We start from the raw sequence: 23282 nt of genomic DNA on the forward strand, positions 1-23282 counted from the left end.
ACAAAACATGAATGTTGCTCTTTGAATTCATATACATAAAATAAAAAACATGATTTATTCGTTTATCTGAACCATTTGTGTTTGTTAGGTTTTTTTTGTTTGTTTATATTGTGTTTTGTTTTGTGTTGTATTAACCAGCCAAGCACAAAAAAACACTGCTTTTGTTTTTTCATTCACAAAATCAAAAAATCTTTTTACATTCCTTCATCTGAAGCTTTTGTTTTTGTTTTTTATATTGTTTTGTTGTGTTTTTTGTTAATTATTTTCTAACATCAGCCAACCAAGCAAGTGCAAAAAGTCCACAGATTTGTTTATAATTTTGTTTGTTTTGCTTTGTGTTTTGTTTTTCTAACATTGTTCAACTGAGCAAGCACAAAAAATACACTGCTTTGGATTTTTGTTTTGTTTAATATTGTGTTTTTTGTGTTTAGATTTGTGTTTTACCCAAAAATAATTGCTTTTGTTTTTTATATGTAAAATCAAAGCATTTTATCACATTCCGTATCTGAAGCTTTTTTTTTGTTTTATTGTTTTTTTGTTTTTCTAACATTAGCCAACAGAGCAAGTGCAATATTTTTTGGTTTTGTTAAATATTGTGTTGTTGGTTTTGTGTTTTTTGTTTTGCTTTGTGTTTCTAACATAAGACGACCGAGCAAGCACAAAAAAACCCTTTTTTTGTTCAATATTGTGTTTTTTGTTGTCGTTTTGCTTTGCGTTTTGTTTTTCTAACATTAACCAACCGAAAAGCGCAAAAAATCGCTGCACTCTGTAACTGGCAAAAAGTTTTGTAATCCGCTGTTATGTTGTTGCTTTCCTCTTGTCTGCGGACACCTAGCTTTAAAGATTCCTTTGCATATCCAAACATACAGATAAAGCAGTGTATCTGAAAGCTATAAATGAATTCATCTCACGGCACGTACAACTTCCATCTTCGTCGAGGATTGACAAGTTTGACACATGCTTTTTTATCCCCTCTGAAAAGTGCTTGACTCTCACGCAGGATGTGTTTCATCCCTGTGTCGTGGTCCTGATGTGACTTGTTCCTCCAGGTTTTTTTTTCCTTCTTTTGCCCTAAAAGATGGAAAAGTGTGAAGGCTTTTACATCTTTTAGGGCAAAAGCAGGAAAAAAAACTGCTTTGTCGAGAGCGAGAAACCGCCAAAGTTGTCGAAGTTTGCGTGAGTGAATGTGTTGCACAAGAGGTGATTATTTCAATTTCCCCGAAATGCAGGCAGGTATTTTTCTTGTCTTCTCGGTATGTTGCTGCCTTCCATCCATGCAGCCGCATTTTTCAGCCCTGTGACTTTGATTGACAGTCAGCGGTGGAAATGTTGCACTGAATGGCGGAGTTGATCACAAACCCTCATCCGCAGTTTGGTTTTAATGGCTGCAGACCTGTTTCAACCTGCATCTTCTCCGGCATCATTTGTGTCTTGAATCTCTTTCCCAGTAGTAGTAATGTATTTTAAAGAGCGCTTTTAACTACTAGTTACTATTTTTATCAAGTTTAGAGAAGCCACATCAACGCAAAGCACTCAAAACAAATCAACGTCAGTTTTCTGTTAGCGGTTGGCGCACATTACTTACTAAAGATATACAACGTCTTAAAGCTCTCATGCGGGTCTTGAGGATTTATGAACTGTGTGGGAGCTGGATTTCAAATTGAGTTCATTCTTGTTTGCGTTGATCGTTTCGCACATCTCAGTTCAAAGAAAGCCGATTTCTCAACACAACAGACACTAAAACACATGCGATTTTTTTATTCTTGTAGCTATGTGACATCTTTTCCTAGAGGCTGTTTTTAACAATACTAACAAGCATGGCCTACTAACGAAACTTGTTTGACTCATTTACATTTTAGCTAGCTTGTTTGTGTATGTTTGAATAAAGTTAATTTCACTTTTTTGTATTATCCGGGTCATTCTGTGTTTGTTGTGGGTTGTACAAGTGGGTCTCAACACATGTAATATCCAGATATATGAAGCAGAGAGAGGTTTCATCTTGGGAAAGTGGCACAGGAACATCACGGACAGGCTCTCATTAGGTCGTGGAGTCTTGATGTCGGGGCAGATAATCTGTGGGGTGTTGAGACGGATGCAGGGAGACTGATAATAGAGGCTGGAGGATCCGCACAGAAGACCAATTCCTCTCTTACATTTACTGCCTTTATCTTCTTCTGTTTCTTTTATCTTGTTCTCTGTCTTCTGTCATTCTCTATTCTTCTGTCTGTTCTTCCTCCTATCTTTTGTCACCTTGGCATTTAGCATTCTTTCTGTCAAACTGTTTTTTGACAGTCACACAAGGACATTTCAATGTGTCTTTCTAAAACCATTCATAAGATTCTTCACTGACCAGTTTGGGTGCCTTTTGTTTCCTTGTTTATTTGGTTTTGTTTGTCTTACTGGTGGCAGTAGCTCAATCCTCTTTTTCTTCTCGTAGAGCCCATCACGTGCAACTCGAAAAACTTTGTGTGCGCAAACGGAGAGTGCATTTCATCCCGCTTTCGCTGTGATGGAGATTTCGACTGCACTGATAACTCGGATGAGGTTCGACCAAGTACCAGATCCATTAGTCATACTGTTGATCATTACCATTTATCTGTTATTAGACATATAAACGCACACAAATCGTGATGTTATATATTGTTTCTGTTATATAACGTGTCGATATTGTGATTATATATTATTACGTAATGTGCAGATGTCGTGATTTTATACTATTGCATGTTATGTAATGTGCCAATATTGTGAATTATTTATTATTGCTATTATATAATGTGTACATTTAGTGGCTATATATTACTCCTAATATCGCTTTTGAAACCTTGTATCTCTGTATCTTGTGATGTTTATTTTTTGTCAAAAATCATTATTATTAGTCACCCTTTGTTTGTCACTGGGTTTTGCAATTATCTAACTAATAAAAAGCATTTAAAGGGTGTTTGTCACCTTTTACAACACAGCATTTAATCTTTCAAAAAGTGTTTTATCCATTTCCTGAAAAACAGCAAATTTGGACATCCAAGGTTTCAGAAGGACAGTGACGGTATATTGGGATATTTGTTATATAATATTTCAATACCATGTGCTAATATTATAATTATATATTATCCCTATTATATAATGTACTGATATTAATGTTATTTCTGTTATATAACGTATGATATCTTTATTATATCATTATTAAATATGATGTGATTTTAGAGAGGATGCGAGAGCCACTGCTCGGAGGATCAGTTTCAATGCATGAATCATTTGTGCATCTCCGTCAAATGGCTTTGCGACGGACAGGAAGACTGCAAGACCGGAGAAGATGAGGCCAACTGCAGCCCCGCCAACACCGCCATGACAGGTTTGCTCTTTAAATAAAACAAAACGATCTAAAACGGACAGCTAGCATAGCACCTCTATAACCACTCGTCACCGAGCGGACACCTTTATCTAAAGTGAATCGCCATATTCCTGGCCCCAGAATGCATTGAATCTTTGTCAAGTCCTCGATCCGACCTACCTTCAAACCTTTATGACATCCCAGTCTATAACTATAACATCTCTTAAAAATAACAGTTAAATGCTAGCAGTGCCGATCCTAGACGTCTGGGGCCCAATGCAAACCTTTGTGAGGGGCCCTTGTCGTAATAGTTCAAATTGGATGAGCATAACTGTAAACTATAAGATATAAAATGATAAATCAATTAACACACTTAAACAAATTAAAACTGAAAGACAAAAAACCTCACATGAGACTCACATGAACATTGTATAGCTGGTTTTGTGACTACGTCATTCCCTGTAAATGCGATTGAAGTTAGAATATGAATGTGTACAGTATGTAACTTTGGAGACAGTCCCTAAATTCACGACTATCGAACATCCACAGTCAAACCAAATGTTTTGTAAATATGTACTTGCTGTCATGAAACACTAGGGAAGAACCCAATTGCAGGCAGCGAGGATGAAGGGGTTAACAAGACTTTAATAATAAAACAACGAACAAAACAAAAACCCACGATGGGGAAAAACAAGACACGATAAATGGGAAACACAGGAACATAGACTGATTACACTAAACTAACAAAGACTAAATACAACACTAGACAGGACTACAATAAACTAACACTAAACTAGACTTACTTAGACATGGGAAATATCATCCACAGAGAAACATGCACAGAGGTATAAACACAGGTAAGCACGAGATACAAACACACAATGACCGAACAAAGGACAATGAAACATGAGGATATTTAAAGGGGAGCAAATCAAGAGGGGACAGGTGCGGGACATGAACCAATTAACAAGCAATAACAAGACAAAAGGGCGGGAACAGAGACGCAACACCGGAGAGAGGGAGTATATGGAAGGCCAAAACGGCTTCTCTCCACATTAAACAGGGGATCCTGCCGTGATTCTGCCACAAGATCAAGAAAGACATGACAAGATGAGGCAGAATCATGACACTTGCATAAGTTGACAAAACCACATTGGTAAACAATAGCAAAGAAAGAAAAGAAAAAAGACAGAAGTCGGCAGAGCGGTTCTCTCGTCTTCCAAAACTGTTCCATTCAGTACATGCTGCCACGTTTCCTCTCTACCGTAACTGCTCTAAGTGGCCGTTACAATGTCATCACCTGCACGCATTGCATGATGTCTGAGTATGTCACAGTAATTAAATAAATTAACCCTTTAGGCGCCAGGGTTTTTGGAAAACATGCTGGATTTTGACATCAAGATTTCAAAAGCTTGTGGCTTGAAAGGACTTAAAGATAGAGATCTTCTGTAAATTAGAAAAATGTTGGGCATGACCAAAAGTTTATGTGGGGTGTAAATATACTCATCTAATTTGCATATTATGACGTCATCCGGGGCGGCCAACTTGAATTTCATAATATTCAGGAAATAGTAGATATTGAATTGATGTTTGAACTTATTTGCATGTTTTTTTTTACTCTTTGATCCTTATTCCAAATGATCAGGAAAAGAGGAAATCAATAGTAAAACTATTAGTAACTATAGTAAAATTATTACTATATTACTGTGCCATAGTAAAATGCATGTGCCTATTTTTTGATCAGTTGACCAGCTATCGGCCCAATCAGCTGCCTCTACCTCTAGCAACAGCTCTCCTATGGACACTATGACCACGTTCACCCCTGCCACCCCCATCTCCGTTAGGAAAAGGGTCGAAATGATCGCTCGTTTGTGCTTCGTGAACATTCGCGCCTTGCACGGCGGCACCATTGCGCTGCACAGCTGTACCAGGAGATGCGTGGTGATTAGACGACCGATCGTGATTTCCAAAAGGCAAATATTCCCCTTCAGAGTCAGAATCGGCGAATAACATTCGCAACACACCCTCGCGGTACAACCTTTTATTAGCAATTTGGCAATTTTCTCTCACAAATCTCACAATTTACTGTGACGCTCTGAACTGAACTGCTTCCGCTATGATAGCTCATGATAGCTCACTTGCTCTGCTATTTGCTCAAACACTTTGAATGGGAACATGACGTCATTTTGGTCTAGAATCGAAGTACTACATGTCTGCCATCTAGTGGTATGGAATACAAATGAGATATTACACCATATTAGGATCTACAGCCTATTTTATGAAGTATGATGTCTTGTCGCAATTCTGCGACTTTGGCGCTTAGAGGGCTAAGTATTAAAAAGGCAATTTCCAAATGATTCCTGTAAAATTTGTAACCGAACACTCCGAAGGCAGAAAGTTGAATCTGCGTCTTGTTTACGTTATAGTGATTTTGATTCGGTACTCAAGGAGGCCCCCTGGTGGTGCAAGGGCCCTATGCAACTTGTGTAGTTTGCCTATAGGAAGAATTGGCTAAAGTTTATTTGTATGTTAACAATAGAGTTTTGTTCCATGTAAAGCCGTTTTGATGAGAACAGGACAATACATCATTAGCTCAATTTATAATTTATTGGCCATCGGGAATGAGAAACATCTCTTAGTGTTTTGACGAGCATCTACATTAAAAAAAGCAGTTTAGCCATGTAACTTTCACATGTTTAATTTCTTCCTAAGAATAAAACCACCTTTTCTAACTAAAACTAACATCAGCCAACCAAGCAAGTGCGAAAAGTCCACAGATTTGTTTATACATTTTTTGTTTGTTTGTTTGTTTGTTTTGTTTTGTGTTTTGTTTTTCTAACATTAACTACGGAGCACAAAAAATACACTGATTTGGATTTTTTTGTGTTATATTCTTGATCTGTTTTGTGTTTAGTTTTTGTTTTGCTTTGTATTTAGATTTGTATTTTGCTTTTTATTTTTATTTTTAAAACGTTAACAAATCAAGTAAGTGCAAAAAAAATTATTTTTTATATGTAAAATCAAAGCGTTTTATAATATTCCTTATCTGAAGCTTTTGTTTTATTTTTTATTGTTTTGTTTTTCTAACATTAGCCAACAGAGCAAATGCAAAAATTTGTTCTTGTTTTTGTTTAATGTTGTGTTGTTGGTTTTGTGATTTTTGTTGTTGTTTTGCTTTGTGTTTTGTTTTTCTAACATTAACCAACCGAGCAAGCGCAAAAAGTCGCTGCACTCTTTAACTGGCAAAACGTTTTGTAATCCGCTGTAAAACACATCTTCTGTGATATCGATCGCCATCTGTGCTCCTACCGAGCGCTTCAGAATCAAAATTACAGCAATTTTATCTGGCCAAGCATTTAACACTATGTACCAGAAGTACTAAGTCATCGTGCTATTATGGAAGATATTTTTATGACTGTATTTCGTAATAAAAAGTTTGAAAAGTTTAATAAAAATGTGGAGGAAAAATGATTGGGAATTGTCTATTTGTAAACTCTTAGTTTCTACTGAATTAATATTGTGCTTGCATCAATCACTAAAAACATTCAACATGACCAAAAATGTAAATGAAATTATTCATTTGTTTTTGAAACTTGCAAAATACAAGCCAACCAGAATAATGCAGTGGTTACTTTAACCCCAAGAGTTTTCAAGTATTTTTCTCTTTTTTGGGGGGGTGTGTGCCCCACAAACCTTTTTGAATATTTTAGTGTTGTGGGCCCTGCGCAGGGTACCTGAGGACACCCCCTCCAGCGAACGCTACGTGAGTTATTCTTATCGTGAAGACCGCTGAGATGCATTCAGAACGCTCTAGCTCTGACGTCTCTCTCCACCTCTTTTTCTCTTTCCCTGCGACTCGAGGCAAGTCGAGGGAATTTCTTCCTCAAATGAATATTTATGTGGCCGAAGCACTTCACGAAATGCAGTCAAGTCTCCCAAAAGCTCTTAGTGGCCGAAATCGCACCGCAGATTATTTCAGACTTCAGCAGACAGTCACGTGTACCATTCAGAGGCTTCGAGGAAGCAGTATATTATCCCATCAAAGTTTTGCAAGGTGTCCTTGGACAGATTTGTAAAATTGAATTGTCGTTATTTTGTTAATACACATGATAATATCGTAAATAATTTAGCACCCATTTAAAGCTTCTGTGGTTACAAACTCTCTCTCTAATCCTTACACTTGAATTTTAAATTAATTATGAATTCCACCGAAAACATTCATTTTTATATTAAAAAAATGCATACCGTGATAGCTGAAATTCATTTGGCCACAATAACTGTGAAGGAAAAAAATCTGATATCGTGACAACCATAGTTATTTATTTTAATAAATAATTATTTAGTTTGATATTAGCATCAATTTAGTTTTGTTTGTTAGTTTTATTTTGTTAAGTTTTATTTAGTTTAGTATTTATCGTTTTATTGTTAATAAATAAGGCAATAATGTAAGTAAATATTTAGAATGTAAACTAACATTACGGCTATATAGTGACGTTTTTAAGATTACTGAAGGTGAGGTGTAAAGGTTCAAAAACGAAACCATAGAAGGCCATTTTAATTCATTTTAGTTCTTTTTAGATTAAATTAAATTAATCAAATTGCTTTATTTGAATTGAATTGAAAAACATTGTTATTGTATATCTGAGCATTCAACGAACGAAAATTTTGACGGGAGCATGTTCATCTTTAAGTTTGTTGTATGTTTGTTTTGTGTTTGTATTTAGATTGTTTTGGTCTTTTTTCAATTATCTCTGGATCTGAGCTCTTGAATGCATGTTAGTTCATGACCCCTGATCTCTCGTAACACCGTGCTCTTGTGTCAAGAAATATTTAGTATTTTTTAAGGTTTATAGATGTCTTGTCTAACATGAGCCATTATTGCGTGACTGTGCATGCAGCTCGGCCGACGTCCTGTGGTCTGAATGAGTACGTCTGCGTCGGAGGGGGGTGCGTGTCGGCCAGCCAGCGCTGTGACGGCCAGAACGACTGCTCTGACGGATCCGATGAGGTCAGCTGGGTGCACGCACAAACACATCCATTATATCTCACTGTATCACGATCAAATGCAGGATACAAACTTGTTTTGCAGCTGGGTACAGACACTACTGAATAACAATGCAGGAAACGTTGGTACAACAAAATAACAGGTCATGATGCAATCGCGTACCCAGTCTTACGTGTGACGCAACAATGCTTGCTATTACTATTGTTTTTACTCTGTAAGATATCACCGGGCTGTTTCTTCAGTCTGTTCTTCAGGGACTGCAGTTTAATTACATCCTTACTCATAATGCAATGTCAATAGTTCAACTCGCTTTGCCTGTCCCAATAAGGACCATTAGAACAGACCACTTTTCCAGAGAGCCCGGACCGCATTTCTAGCCACGTGCATTATATATAAAAAGCAATTTCAGCAGCAGTGAATGGTTAAAGGTCATTGCTAAAGGGGACACGTCTCTTAATTCAACCAATCAGTCAGCTGAGTTATTGAAATGAGGAGGCCGTGCCGTTGACAATTGGTTTGGGATTGGAATTAGAATTAGCCTTAAAAATGCTAAAAGTTATCTGTTAAATTTGTTCTTTAGGGGTGACTCTGTTGTAGTTGTCATTAACTGCATTTAAAAATAGTAGAAATCTGTAGCTTTCAGTAGCAAACGTACGTACGTATGTTTGTTTGGTGTGTTCGTATAGGTTGACTGTATCCAGGAGTGTAAGGAAGACGAATTTCTGTGTCGTAATCGGGCACACTGCATTCCGGCCCGCTGGAGGTGTGACAGAGTCTTTGACTGCTTGGACCAAAGCGACGAGGACAACTGTGAACAAGGTATGCGCCGAAATTCCTTATGCAGTCCGGATGCATTTTCAACTACCTCTGGAAGTGGTCAAAAGTGGACAAGTCTAAAACGGTTCACTCCCCGTTTACACCTTGTTATCTGATCGACCAAAACACATCTTAATACCAGGTGTAAACAGGGCCTTAACAGTCTAATGAAGACGTTGCGTTCTTGCCAAAGTCAATGCAACATTTTATAGTTTCCATGATTAATAAAAATGACTTTCTTGGTATATCTCCATTTTTCTGTACTGGTAGGTATAGGAGTAAAGTGCAAAACCTAATAATTCGTCTTTATTAAAGAATGTACCCAAATCCCAGATTTTCACTGTTGGTTATGTTGTACCCCACAGAATTTCCAGTCATTTATTCCAACGTACGATATCCAGGTTATACACAAATGACACGTTAACAAAATGTAACGGTTACATCAGCCAGACAAGCAAAATCACACCACACAACCCAAGCGATAGATGCTCTGCTTTCAGCATCCAGCAACTCGCTGATGTATTTGTGCCGGTTCCCTTAAATTTCGCTCTCACGCCATGACAGACTTCAGGGATTTTCCAAACCCGATTTCCATTCCCTCATCTCAATAATACATTACGCCGGATCAACCCTTACGCACGTGCCGCAGCTCCCGAAAAATCCCCAGCCTCACGAGAACAGTCATTTCCCCCTTATTTGCGAAAATTGGCACGGATGAAAGGTTCCCTGTCGCCACTTGATATCTGACAACCAAGTACATGAAAGGCCTAATTTCGGTGTTTTGAAAAATTGCCGTTGTTGATATTATTGTGCAGACGTGCGGCGGCCGTCGCACACCTGCGGCTCTTTGAAGGAGTTTGCATCAAAGATGAAGCCTCCTTTTGAAATGTTATTTATTTATTTTTCATTTCTTCTGAATTGCTTGTGTGGTTGTATCAGATATCGTACGACATGGAGTCACATTTCTTGTTTCTTTTAGACAGCTCTGAGTCAGTGGATATGCGTGTTGTCTGGATTTATTTGGAGAGCGCAATTCTCTCTTCTGTTGTGACTGACTCCCAGGTGTTTTTGCTGAATCGGATGCCTTTGATCTGTTCCCAACCGCGCTGTCGCTCGCATCATCCTTCAGCATGGAGTTGTGTGGCGATGTTGTTCATTTGGTCTAATCAGATTGAAAAACGTACTTCATGTCGTAATTAAATTATGCATTTGCTGCATGAATGCGGTTTTTGGACTGGCTCTGGATAAATATTTGAAAGTTTAGGGAAGATTTTAAAACTCTTGTCGTCTTTGGGGTTTAATTGTAATATCTCCATATAGATCACATTTTTTTTTACATTCGTTTGGTCGCCACTTTATGTAACAGGTGATGGTTAAAGTGAAACCATGAAATCACCATTTTATTTATTTATTTATTTTCCCCCAAAACATTTATTAATGATGAATAACAAAAAGACAGTAACAATATTTATCCTTTACAATCAAAAGTAAATTATATAACAAATTCCCACATATCTTACAAAAACATACATCCAAAATAAAAATAAATGCCGGACAAATCACATTATGAAAAATCTATCAATAAAGAATATAAATAATTTAGCTTTATTCACCTCTTTTAAACAGTTAACATTTCAAAAAAAATATTAAAATAATTAACCTGGGGGGACATTCAAAATTTTACTACAAGAATTTCAGTAAAAGAAGTATATTATTCACAAGAAAAGATATATATATATATATTTGTTTTTATCATTAAACCAGTTTTTATATTTCCCCATGATAATGTCAATCTTGCAGGTAATTTCTGTAGCATCCATTCAAATGCATCAGTCCAGAAATAATGAAACAAAATGTACTATTCTTGTTTTTTATGGATAATTGTTTTTTAATTTTTATAAATGTTTATTTTTAATTCATGTCTCCTCCGAACCCCCCTCGAAACAACTTCCTGTCACAAGTTATGGTGCAAGGGCGGGGCTTATCGGGGACTCGTTTCTGCCCCTCCATTTTGTTATCCACACCCAACTTCCGGTGATCCAGTTACTTCCCGATGGATGAAATTAAGTCCCGCCTACATTTTTTTCTCATTTTAGAAGCCCTTTTACTTAGATATATGTCACGATAGGGGAAAATGCCGTTTAAAAATGTTGTTTAATGCCGACTTTATGATGGAATGTAAATGTAAAATGAAAAAAAAATTAAAGACAATTTCGAGTTCACGTGATCTTTTGTCGTGCTGCTGTATGTGGAGACATGCTAAAGAACGAACCACGGTGGTACACATAAACGTACACATAACCATAAATAAACCTACATTCACTTTCGATAGAATTGAAATAATAATTCACCAAGGGCATTTTTCCAGGTTTTTTCAACCTCCAAAACTTTCGAGAAACTCGAAGCATGATCATGAACTCAATATTTTGGGAGATATTTCCATCTTCCGTGTTCACCCTTCCGTGTTGCTCTTTTCCACAGATGATCATGATGTTTTATTCAAGGCAGCTTTGCGATATTAATGTCCATTTCTGTCAGACACCTGCTATAAAACCCCCTCTCTCTCTCAGACCAAATAAAAAAGAGAGGCTTCGGGGCGAGAAAAGCCGCTATATTCCTGAAAAGCAAAGCTCTTAGTTTAACGGCCTCTTTACGCTGATGGGACGCCAGCTTTCTGTGCTGACATCCAAACTTGAGCCTTAAAAAAGAAAGCACAAAAGCTGACCTCGGTTCATCCTTTTGGGGGACGGTCGTTTTAGTTTGTCTTCGCACAGCCGTAATGCTTTATTTCACTGTACCTGAAGCGTGATTTTAAGCTAAATTGGAGCCTAAAATATCTTCAGGGTTACAAAGTGCTTTTGTCACTTGAGAAAAGGAAACCAAAAATGTCCCTCGCCAGCAAAACATCAATCCTTTTGAATAAAGCTACGTTTTATACGAATACACAAAGAATGACCTTGTGTGAAAATATGCATATCTACAAACTAATCCAGATAGATTTCAATCTCATTTGTTTGACTGTCCTTCAACATACGTTGGCAGGTTCGCTGACGTGCCGTGCAGACGAGTTCATGTGCAACAACACGCTGTGTAAGCTGCTGGTCTGGTTGTGTGACGGCGAGGATGACTGTGGAGACAATTCAGATGAAGATGCTGACATGTGTGGTATGTTTTTTTTTGTTGTTGTTGTCGAGATGTCTATACACTTGAGCTTTGATGGAGCGTTTCGCAGAAAGAGCCAAATGCATCAGCGAATATTTCCAAATTTTGATCACTTGTTGGATCTTTGCTTTTCTAAACCCTTTGCGACACAACATTCACGTTGAAATGAAAAGATTTGCGACGCTGTGTAAACACAACATACTGTGTAGGCGTTTATCTTGGCAGCTTTAGGTGGTTTTGGTGACGCATGTAACACGGTCCGGATTGTTTTTCATAGTATCATTTGAACACTCATCCAAACAAACTCGCAAAACAAAATGATGTTGTGATTATGCGTTTGTATGTGGCCCCGTAGGAAAGTCGGCGTGTCCCCCGAACAGACCTTTCCGCTGCAGGAATGACAAGGTGTGTTTGCGGACCGAACAAATCTGCAATGCAGCGAACGATTGTGGCGACAATTCGGATGAAGACGAATGCGGTATGACATTTTTGTTCTTCGCTTTGTTTTTCCTCTCTTTATATGACTCTGATATTTTTGTTTCTCCAGTGGAGGTGGTCAGAAGGTCGAGACCTTGTGGAAAGTCCGAGTTCTCTTGTTCCAACCAGCGATGTGTCGCGGCCGAGCTGCAGTGCGATCTGTTTGACGATTGCGAAGATGGGGGCTCGGACGAGCGCGAATGCAAATCTCGTAAGTGCACACTTTTGCATTGTTTCTAAATTCACCCATGATTCTGTGTTTTGAGAGTCGCATCGTTGTCTCCTTCTTGGAGCAATGCCTTAGTTCCGACTGTGCGCAATTTAACAAAAAGTTAAATAAACAAAATAAAAACAAAAACTTTTATTTATAAATAAAAAAATATCTAAATAAAAATAAAAGTTCTTATTTAAAACATTTTTATTGCTGGATAACCAAAGCGTTCACGTTTGTTTTTTAAATAAGTGCGCATGCATTGAACTTCTTTCGGTTACAGATTCCGCAGAAGGCGTTTGCCGAGAGCGACCGGACTTGTGCGGAGATGACGCGTTTTGCAACCATACAAAAACGCCTTCAGTCTGTCAATGCAAAGAAGGTTTTCAGAGGAACCAGAAGACCAGGCAATGTGAAGGTAGAGACTGTGTGTGTCAGAAATATTGATGTTTAAAGCCGTTTAGCCACATTTGTACTGCAGGAATGATTGACAGGTCTAATACTTTGACATGTTTTTTTATGTTCTGTTAAAGGGACGGTTTGCCCAAAAATGAAAATTCTGTCATCATTTGCTCGCCCTCAGATTGTTCCAAACCTGTCTACATTTCTTTGTTCTGCTCAACACAAAGGAAGATATTTGGAAGAATGTCAGTAACCGAACAGATCTCGACTCCCATAGTATTTATTTTCCCTGCTATGGCAGTAAATGGAGGATCTGCTCTGTTACTGACATTCTTCCAAATATCTTCCTTTGTGTGAAAAATCTGTCATCATTTCCTCAGACTGTATACATCACGTCTTTGTACTGATGAACACAAGAGAAGATATTTTGAAGAATGTAGGGAAGCAAACAGTTCTGGGGCACCATTAACTGCTATTGTAATTTTTCCTACTAAGTGGCCAATAACTGTTTTGGTTACAAGCATTATTCCAAATATCTTTCTCTGTGTTTATTAAAACAAAGAAATGTATACTTCTTCTTCTTCCCTTTAAGACGTATTGTACCGTACATTAACACAGTACATAGACTGCTCTGAAAGGAATCACACAAACAAATGAATTTGCTCTGCTGCCTCTAGTGGGTTGTGGGATGTTTAGATGTGTATTGATGAAAATTTATTGAGTAAATTTACAGCAAAGTCAACCAAAGATGTTTACTGTTGAAGTGTGGTTCCTTTGCGGGTACAGTGAGATAAACTTGAACACGTTAATATATTAAAATGAAGAGTGTTGCGAAGTTTTTGGATGATGGATGATGGGATTAATAAAGGGATCATTTTTCTTCTTGTGTGCTAGACTCTTATAATGATCTATGAAACATTTATACAACAAGACATTTCCACTTGTAAACGTCTTCTGCAGGAGCAGATTTACAAAATAATAAATCGTACGATAAAGGAAATGTATGAGTTTCATTGCGTTAGATCATCTGCTTGTTGGAGTTGAAAATGAAAAAATGACATTTCTTTCATTATTTATTCACTCTCATGTCATTCCAAACCTGTATGACTTTCTTTCTTCTGCAGAACAAGAAAAAAGATATTTTGAAGAATGTTGGTAACCAAACAACACTGATCCTCATTGACTTTCATTGTATGGACCCAAAACAACTGAGACATTTCTCAAAATATCTTCTTTTGTGTTCTACTGAAAAAAGAGGCATATACAAGTTTTGAATAGCATGAGGGTACATTTTATTTTGGGTGAACTGTCACTTTAAGTTGACACAGTTTAAACTTTTTCCTTTACAGTGATGTTTACTATCCAAATACTTTTTATAGTCATTGTAGGTTTTGCCCCAGTACACATTTCTTGTCATCTATCATCAAATAGACAGTCCAATGGAAAGGTCTCTCTGTATTCAGTTATGACTTAGGCTTTAAGCCATCAGCCGTATGCCAGCGGTCGCTTCAGGGTCATCTTCCTGACACAAACTCGAACTCCGGCAACGCAGATAAAGAAAATTCCTCTGTAATCCCTAACAGCCTAAACAAGCGTCATCCCTACAGCGTTGTTAAAAATGTCACTGGTTGAGGGAGCGAAGAGCCTGATGGACGGATGTGTTTCTCTCTCATCAGAAGTCGATGAGTGTTTGCTGTTTGGCACTTGTTCGCAGTACTGCACCAACACCAAAGGGTCGTACAAGTGCACCTGTGACCGAAACTTTAAAGACATAAACAGAGAATGCATCACAAAAGGTATATTTCTATTTTATTCTATTATATATTCATTTCAGAAATCTGCTGTTTTGTTTTGCTTTGCTTTGCTTTGTTTTGTTTTGTTTTGGTTAGTTTTGGTTTTTATTTGGTTAGGTTCATTTTGGTTTCGTTTGGTTCGTTTTGGTTTCGTTTGGTTCGTTTTGGTTTCATTTGGTTCGTTTTGGTTTCATTTGGTTCGTTTTGGTTTCATTTGGTACGTTTTGGTTTCATTTGGTTCGTTTTGGTTCTTTTGGTTTCATTTGGTTCGTTTTGGTTTCATTTGGTTAGTTTTGGTTTCATTTGGTTTGGTTTAATTTGGTTTCATTTCGTTCGTTTTGGATTCATTTGATTTAGTTAGTTTTGGTGACACTTTTATCTTTTTGATCAGGACCGGAGGATCAGGTCCTCTATGTGGCCAACGACACGGAAATCCGGAGTTTCGTATATCCGTACAACCAAACTCACGGACACACGCCACTCGCCCGTATCTCAGACAGCGCTCGCATCATCGGAATGGACGCTCTGTTTCATCATCACAAGTTTGTGTGGGCCACACAGTTTAACCCCGGAGGAATGTTTTACAGAGACCTGCAAGACAGAAGTCCAATCTCGTCCAACAGTGGAGTCATAGTAAGTCAATAACAGATTTATTATAGACATACAAAATATGTTATGGGTCCCCTGTGATACTTTTTTAAAACTTAACTACATTCTGTATTTTCAGTGTCCAGACTTCAGGAGACCGAGGGATATTTCTGCAGACTGGGTAACTGGGAATATTTATTGGACCGATCACTCCAGAATGCACTGGTTCAGCTACTACACGGCACACTGGAGACGACTACGATATTCCATCAATGTTGGACAACTGGGTGGCCCAAACTGCACCAGACTCATCACGGACATCGATGGGGAACCCTTCGCTATCACCGTTAATCCCGTACGAGGGTAAGTGGTATGAGATAAGACTAAAGCTTAAAGTGGATAAGATGGTTTTTAAAATATGTGAGCTGGTTGGTTGCTGGTCCAAGGTGGTCTGAGTGGTCTACTATATACATCTAGACCAGGTTGGACCAGCTTGAATGAGCTAATGACTTTAAATGATAAACTTGGCCAATCATCTTTTACATCCATGAAAGATTGCTTCTGTGCAAAATTTTATAGTGGAAAAGGTTCTTAAGACTATATACTAAAATGTGTATATAGGGTCTGTATATTATTCGTAAATATTTTATTTGTATGTTTTGAATTCATTTTGTTATATTAAAATGAAATAACATGGTACAGTCCTGACTCTTCAGGCAATGTTTGTCTGTCATTTTTCTTTCTGTAGAATGGTGTATTGGACGGTTATTGGCGACCAGTCTCACATCGAAGAGTCTGCCATGGACGGGTCTTTGCGTCGCATCTTGCTGGAAAGGAACTTGCGAAGGCCCACGGGTGAGATTATGAGACGCCAAAATCCTAACACTGATTTCTATTAAATATTCTCTAGTTTGAAACGTGTGACTCAGAAACTGTCAGAGGAAAAATGTGCCATATGTTATGCTAAAAACTGAAACATTTCTAAAAAATGTGTCTTTCACTCAATTAAAATGCAAAGCACAAAAACACCTCTCCAAGTACTCCCAAGGTCCTTTCTGTGGGTTGACAGCAAAAACAGGAAAAACATCTTAAAGTTTCACTATATCTGTTTATTATCTGTTCAGTTATGGGATGCGAATGTTTTTATTAGCCAAGAGTGACTATATTTTATTAGATTTCCGATATTATAAATATAATTGTATGTATTTTCTATGAATGAATAAAATCCAAATGTTTTGTTAATGTGACAAATCGTCTATAAACAGTTTTTTATAGAAGTACTTTGTTTATAATAAGAATATTCTCAATTAAGCTCAATTAATCAAACAATAATGTTTTCACATATTACATGGTTCTGTGACAATTCTCTGTCTTTATAGGACTTGCGATCGATTATTATAACCAGCGGCTGTACTGGGCAGATTCAGAGCTCTCTCAGATCGGCAGCGTGCGTTTCGATGGCTCTGATTCGCTGGTGGCTGTTAGTAGTCGAGATGGTAAGTTTGCATGTATTGTGTACAGTATTTGTACTACTGTATAGTAAAAATGTTTTTGAGATTTTCAGTGAGATTTTTCATTCAGGTTCCCACTTAGACCCTGATTGGATGGTTAGAAAGAAAGTATTAAAGAGTTAAGGAATTATTGAATGCTTTTGAAACTTAACCGTCGTTCGGACGTGCCATGCTGTCTGCCTCCTAGAGAGCTTCCTTTAAAGCCAACATCACAAGCAGTGAAGTGAAACCTTATGACTGGATTACATAGGCAGCAACTACACAAATAGTTTTGCTAGCAAAAAGTCTATTGAGTTTGATGTTAGCCTGCTAACAAAGCGTATAAAACCATACTCTAGCTGTAATATAAATGCATTGCAAATGTTTGGTAAGATAGATATAATGAAATTTGTGTATATTTGAGTATTTGTGTATATATACTGAATATTTCACTGTTAAAATATATAAAATGTAAAAATATTTGTGTATTTATAATTGAAAGTTTTCTTATCTGCCATGTTGGATCTATTCATCATGCAGATTTCCTGTTTGTTGATTCTGGGCCTCAGAAACGTATTTTTGTTGAGTTGTGCTACAGAATAGCTTTGTGCTATATTTTACATTTTTAAACCAGCCATTACTATTTAAAGAGACAGCTCACTCTAGAATGACATTTTGATGAATATTTTGCGCTAATTTAGTCACATTTTGGGTGTAAACAGGATCATCAGTGTTCTCACTCAAAATGGCCGCACAAGGGCTCAACGAATCTCATCTTTTGAATCTTATTGGTTCTAGTGGTTACAAAACCCACGACAACCAATGAGACTTATTTCTGTCTGTCTTGGTTTCGTTCCAGGAATTTCTCAACCCTTCCGAATCGACGTGTTTGAGGACTACATCTACGGAGTCGGGATGAAACATGACGTCTTCAGAGTTCACAAATACGGGATGCTTCCCGCCGAGAGGCTCATGCTGGGTGTGGAGAGAGCGTCCAGCATCCTGGTCTTCCATCGGTACAAACAACAAGAGGGTGAGTCTCCATCATACGTCTCAAATGTGTCTCAACTATACAATTAAAGGTTTTGTATCTTAAAGCCACTGCCAAGAAGACAATTCAAGAATTGTTCATTTTCATTTTGTTGAAATCTGATTGGACGGTGAGTTTGAAACTTGCAAAATGGTAGCTTATTATCACAATCAAACAATGAAATATAAATGTAAAATATAGGTGATATTTTGGCAAAAGTTACAGTTTGTAGCTTTAAATTGTCTGAGTCTATCTTCCTTGTTTCTTTCGCAACACCTTTTGTGACCTCCAGCCCTTCATCTCTCTGTCTTCTTTCGTTTGCTTTGCTTTGCTTTGCTTTACGTGCCATTCGATTTCTCTCTCTTTCTTGTCCTCTGTTCTTTATACCCCACTGATCTCCTTCCGTCTGTTAGAAGGGAGGCGGGATGGATCTTTGCCCGTGTTGTTTGTCTGTGTGCTGTATAATGGGAACTGTCATCTCACCCTGATGTGTTTTTACAGTGAAAACCTTTATGGTCTTCAATACAACCTGCAAAAGCTAAGAGAAGCTAAACCTGAACAAACAAACAAGCAATGCATCACACATTGCCCAACCGAACGGTTATCATATATAAAGAAGTATTATCGTTCAAGCAAACCTAAATATTAAACCAAACCCAAACCATTGCATATCAAATATTATAATTGAATTATATTAAAAAAATGAACTATTAATTATGCATATGAGTAAACTGACACATATTATGTGAATTATGTCTCTCTTTCAGTCTCGAACCTCTGTGCCAAGCTGAATTGTCCGTTCCTTTGCCTTCTGAACCCCAGCGGTGCCAGTTGCGTATGTCCTGAGGGAAAAACTTTGGTGAACAGGACCTGCGCAGACAGCAACATCTCAGGTACCTCTGTCAAAACACGCTGGGCAGAGTGCCCTTACACCTCGAACAGAACGGCAGAGCCGCCTCAGGCGCTTCGTGTCAAACTCGCACGTTACACCTCAATGAGTTTGACTGAAGTGTTTTTATAGAATTGAAGGCCCTTTAGCCACACACAGCACACAGGCTTTAAATGAGTGGACTAGTGTTTTAAACATACGTCCATTATAAACCTTTCGTTTATATTTCGTGTATTTGGTTGTTCTTTGAAGACAAATAGACCGAAGACAGACCGAGGATAAACAAGATCTTTATATTGAGAAACAACAGTATAAAACACTAAAAACGCTTTGATTTGTATTTAAAAATTGCAGCTACATCGCATATTACATAAATATCGCATTATGTATATTTGCAGTGAAATTGTCAGATTTTACTGGAAAAGAAAAACATGGCTGTTGCAATAGTGTTTTCTTTTCCCAGAAAAAATATAAAATATGTATGTTGGTTATATAATGTGCAATTTTTTTAAATATTTAACTCTTAAAATTTATATTGAGAATTTACTAATTATATAATAATAATTTAAATATATTTTACAAACAGCATTTTCTTATCGCTTATCTCGTTTTCAATATCGTGCAATCCTTGTTCAAATGTTTTGACAAGGCAGTTTCTATAGATGTGTCCTGGAAATGCATGCAATTTAACAGTTCTGAATTTAATACGTCGAAGTGATTCCAGTGTATACAGCTGTGTTTATTGTAACGTCAACATTCAGCGGTCAGTGGGCGACTGCATTTAGCTAGTTAAACATACTGTATGTTTGTGTGTTTTGTTGTAGGCGACCTTTGCCGTCCAGCCTGCGAGAACGGCGGGCGATGTTTGACGAACGAGCGCGGTGAGTCGCGCTGTTTCTGCTGGCCGAATTATTCCGGGGAGCGCTGTGAGATCAGCCACTGTAAGGACTACTGTCAGAACGGAGGCACATGCACGGGTTCGCCACTAGGTAGGCGCTGTTTGCTTTTAGTTTTGTTGTTATCTTGCGTAGTCTTGTTGTTATCTTGTTGTTATCTATGTAACTAATAATCTTGTAAGTATTTAGCATTTTATTACAAACTCGGCTGTTTCCTTATTTGCTAAGTCAAGCTACAGCATTTTATAATTTCACAGGGAATAGTGACAATAGTTGCAATCATTTATAGTGCTATACAAATTCTCCTGACACACGTTCTCGCATACGGTTTCCCAACATGGCGTGTCTTAACATACAGTATTACTTGTTCAAGAACGTCTGAAGGCACTACAAGTTGATCTTTTAACAATTTATAGCAAATTAACGAAATTTTGTCAAATTTCGTACCGGACCCTGTTTTGAGTCATAATACCGAAGAATATTTTAGAAGGGACTAAAATTTGGACAAAATTCAACCCGAACATGTTTCATGTCTCAGAAACAGGCAGGAATTGTTTCTATTGGCTTCTCTACATCAAAACCTGTCGTTCGCACAGGCTGGCAGATGGACCACCAGCAGAAGAACAGAATATCCCTCAGCTCTGAATGTGCGCTGAACATGTGCACATAGAAAATCGTTGCCCAACAGATGTATCGTCTCGCAAATCCTGGCGTGCTTATGTCACAGTAACTCAAACAAGCAAATTCCAGCCAGAATGTTGTCTAAGATAGCAAAGGCTCTTTTCGTATTTTGATAAAAGAAATTAGTTTGCAGATGATGTTGTTTTTAGATTAGAAATGATGTTATGAGTTTATTTTTTCTGGGGTTTTTTACGTCTGCTAATGACTTTAAGAGTTTGGGTTCAGTCTCGGTGCGGCACATACTTGGAGGCAAAAACTTTTAGGTCAAACTGAGTGACTATACACGCTTTTTACAACATAAATATAACCTCAAGAATGTCTATGAGTATTTGTGAGTATCTCGAACGTATTTTGAAACCTAGAGTCCCAAATACAAATGGCCTTGGACCCCATATGGCCATGATCCGGTCCTCACTAAACCCACACTAAAACAGTGTGTATTTTTTCTTGTTTCTCTCACTGAAGGTAAGCCCACGTGTCGTTGCGCTTTGGGTTTCACTGGCCCGCTGTGTGAGCGACGCGTATGCGACGATTACTGTCTCAACGGAGGGACGTGCGACATGACCCTGGGCAACCAACCCACGTGCCACTGTCTGGCGGAGTACACCAGAGACCGCTGCCAGCACCGTGAGTTACAGTGTACTGCAAGCTACATGTTAAAAGTTAAATGATGTGCATGCTGTAAGATTTATGCAATGGGATTATTTTTGTGCCAGTAAGAATGTGAACGCTAAGATTCAAGAAACAAAGAAAAATGCACAGTGAGAAAGAAGAAAAACACTATAAAAACTCTAAAAATGACAAAAATTTTAACCTTTTTCCAAGCTTCCTTTTGGCAATTTATGGTTGATAAATTTGCTACTAGAGTTTTCATTTACGCTCCGTAAATTCGCATTCTTATTGGCCTGAAATCTAAGCCAGCATCGCATTTCTGAGAAAACTGCCGATTATATTTCATTCAATACAGAAAAATATAACGTCATTTGTTTTTTAACTTTTGCTAAAAAATGTAAATAATATAATTATAAAAAATAGTTATAAAATATAGTTAAAAGACTATTTTGCCCAATATTTGTCAATATTTTCTACACATTGTTTATGTTTTAAGCTCTATTGACATTGATTGTAAATAGATTCTTTCATGCGAGTATATATTTTGAGCTTTACGTTGATAACAAATTTATTTACATTTTTTTAATTCATGTTGTCGCGATTATTCCCATCCAGAATAAAAGTATGTGTTTACAAAATATATGTCTGTGCAATGTGCATATTAAATGAAATATCAAATATAAAAATGAATAAACATTTATATATAATTTAAATGACTGGTAAATATAAATAAATACATGTAAATACTTCCTAAATATGCACACGTGTATGTGTGTGTGTTTATAAATACAAAATTAATGAACACAGACAAATACTAAGTAGACAAATATTAACACAGACAAATATTATGTAGACATCGATGAATCGTTTGACAGCCCTACAGAGAGTGTTTAGTTACTGTGAAGACATTCACCAAATATTTCATATATTGTGAAAATTTTAGACATCAAATATCCCATTTAAAACTTTATGCATTCATAATCTGACGTCTCTCTCTCCAATCACAGATATTTGTCATCATTACTGTGTGAACTCTAAGGCCTGCACATTGTCCAGCTCCGGGCACGTGGAGTGTGTTTGTCCCACCCGCTACGAGGGGCCGAAGTGCGAGATGGACCGATGTCTTCGCTGCCGAGGTGCCCCGTGTATAGCCGACGAGGAGACCGGTGATGTTGCCTGCAAGTGTGTATTTGGCAGTTTATGATTGCTGTTGTTTCAGTTATTAAATACTTGTAAACTGTGTTTGTTTACAGTAGCTATGCATGCAATTCAGATTTTGTATTTGTTAATATATAGAGATCAGATCAGATTAAATGACTGAAGCTCTGTGTGTATTTGTCTCTGTGTGTGTGTTTACAGCTGTACTAACGGCAGAATCGCAGCCAGCTGTCAGTTGTGCGACGGATACTGTTATAATGACGGTACCTGCCACCTCGACCCGGAGACGGGCCTGCCTTTCTGTCAGTGAGTAATTTCTTAATAGCTTTCTATGGCAACAAATTGCCTGTCGTTATTTAGATTCATTCCTTTTAAATTGCTCCCTCCGGCAACGAGAGCATGCGCTTTAATGGCTTTTTTCTGCCCGTCTGAGTCGGCTGGATGAATGTTTCGTGAAGGAGAGCGGGAGAGAACGAGGTGTTAGAGAGAAGGAGTGAATTATCACAGCGGGGGTCCATAATCTGACGCTTATTTCCAAGTCTTTATTCGTATATTAGAGGCACGCGGCGAAAGCGATCATAGAAATCGGAGGAAAATAGAAAGAGATTCAGTGAAAAGCATCAAAAGGTGATGTCAGAGCCGTGGTGCAGTGGTGTAGCACACCTTAAGGTTCGAGTTTGGCTCATTTATTTTAATGCGATTACTCTTTTTATTATTTGCGTATCTTCGTAAATGATTCACAAT

The 23282-nt window shown here is 37.7% G+C and overlaps 1 protein-coding gene across 1 annotated transcript in view; it reads left to right on the forward strand.

The window, feature by feature from the left end:
* Positions 1-23282, forward strand: part of lrp1ba (low density lipoprotein receptor-related protein 1Ba) — a 185657-nt gene that overhangs the window by 155055 nt on the left and 7320 nt on the right. Inside the window, 19 exon segments of the mRNA XM_057325867.1 lie at positions 2438-2544; positions 3202-3349; positions 8227-8336; positions 9020-9152; positions 12192-12314; positions 12667-12789; positions 12859-12999; positions 13283-13417; positions 15078-15197; positions 15586-15827; positions 15922-16145; positions 16531-16637; positions 17162-17278; positions 18132-18305; positions 19070-19195; positions 20016-20180; positions 21234-21395; positions 22388-22562; positions 22740-22844. Coding sequence (XP_057181850.1) covers positions 2438-2544; positions 3202-3349; positions 8227-8336; positions 9020-9152; positions 12192-12314; positions 12667-12789; positions 12859-12999; positions 13283-13417; positions 15078-15197; positions 15586-15827; positions 15922-16145; positions 16531-16637; positions 17162-17278; positions 18132-18305; positions 19070-19195; positions 20016-20180; positions 21234-21395; positions 22388-22562; positions 22740-22844 — 2737 coding nt within the window.

The sequence above is a fragment of the Triplophysa rosa genome, linkage group LG25 (assembly GCF_024868665.1).
Source record: "Triplophysa rosa linkage group LG25, Trosa_1v2, whole genome shotgun sequence".
In the NCBI taxonomy this organism is placed as follows: Eukaryota; Metazoa; Chordata; class Actinopteri; order Cypriniformes; family Nemacheilidae; genus Triplophysa; species Triplophysa rosa.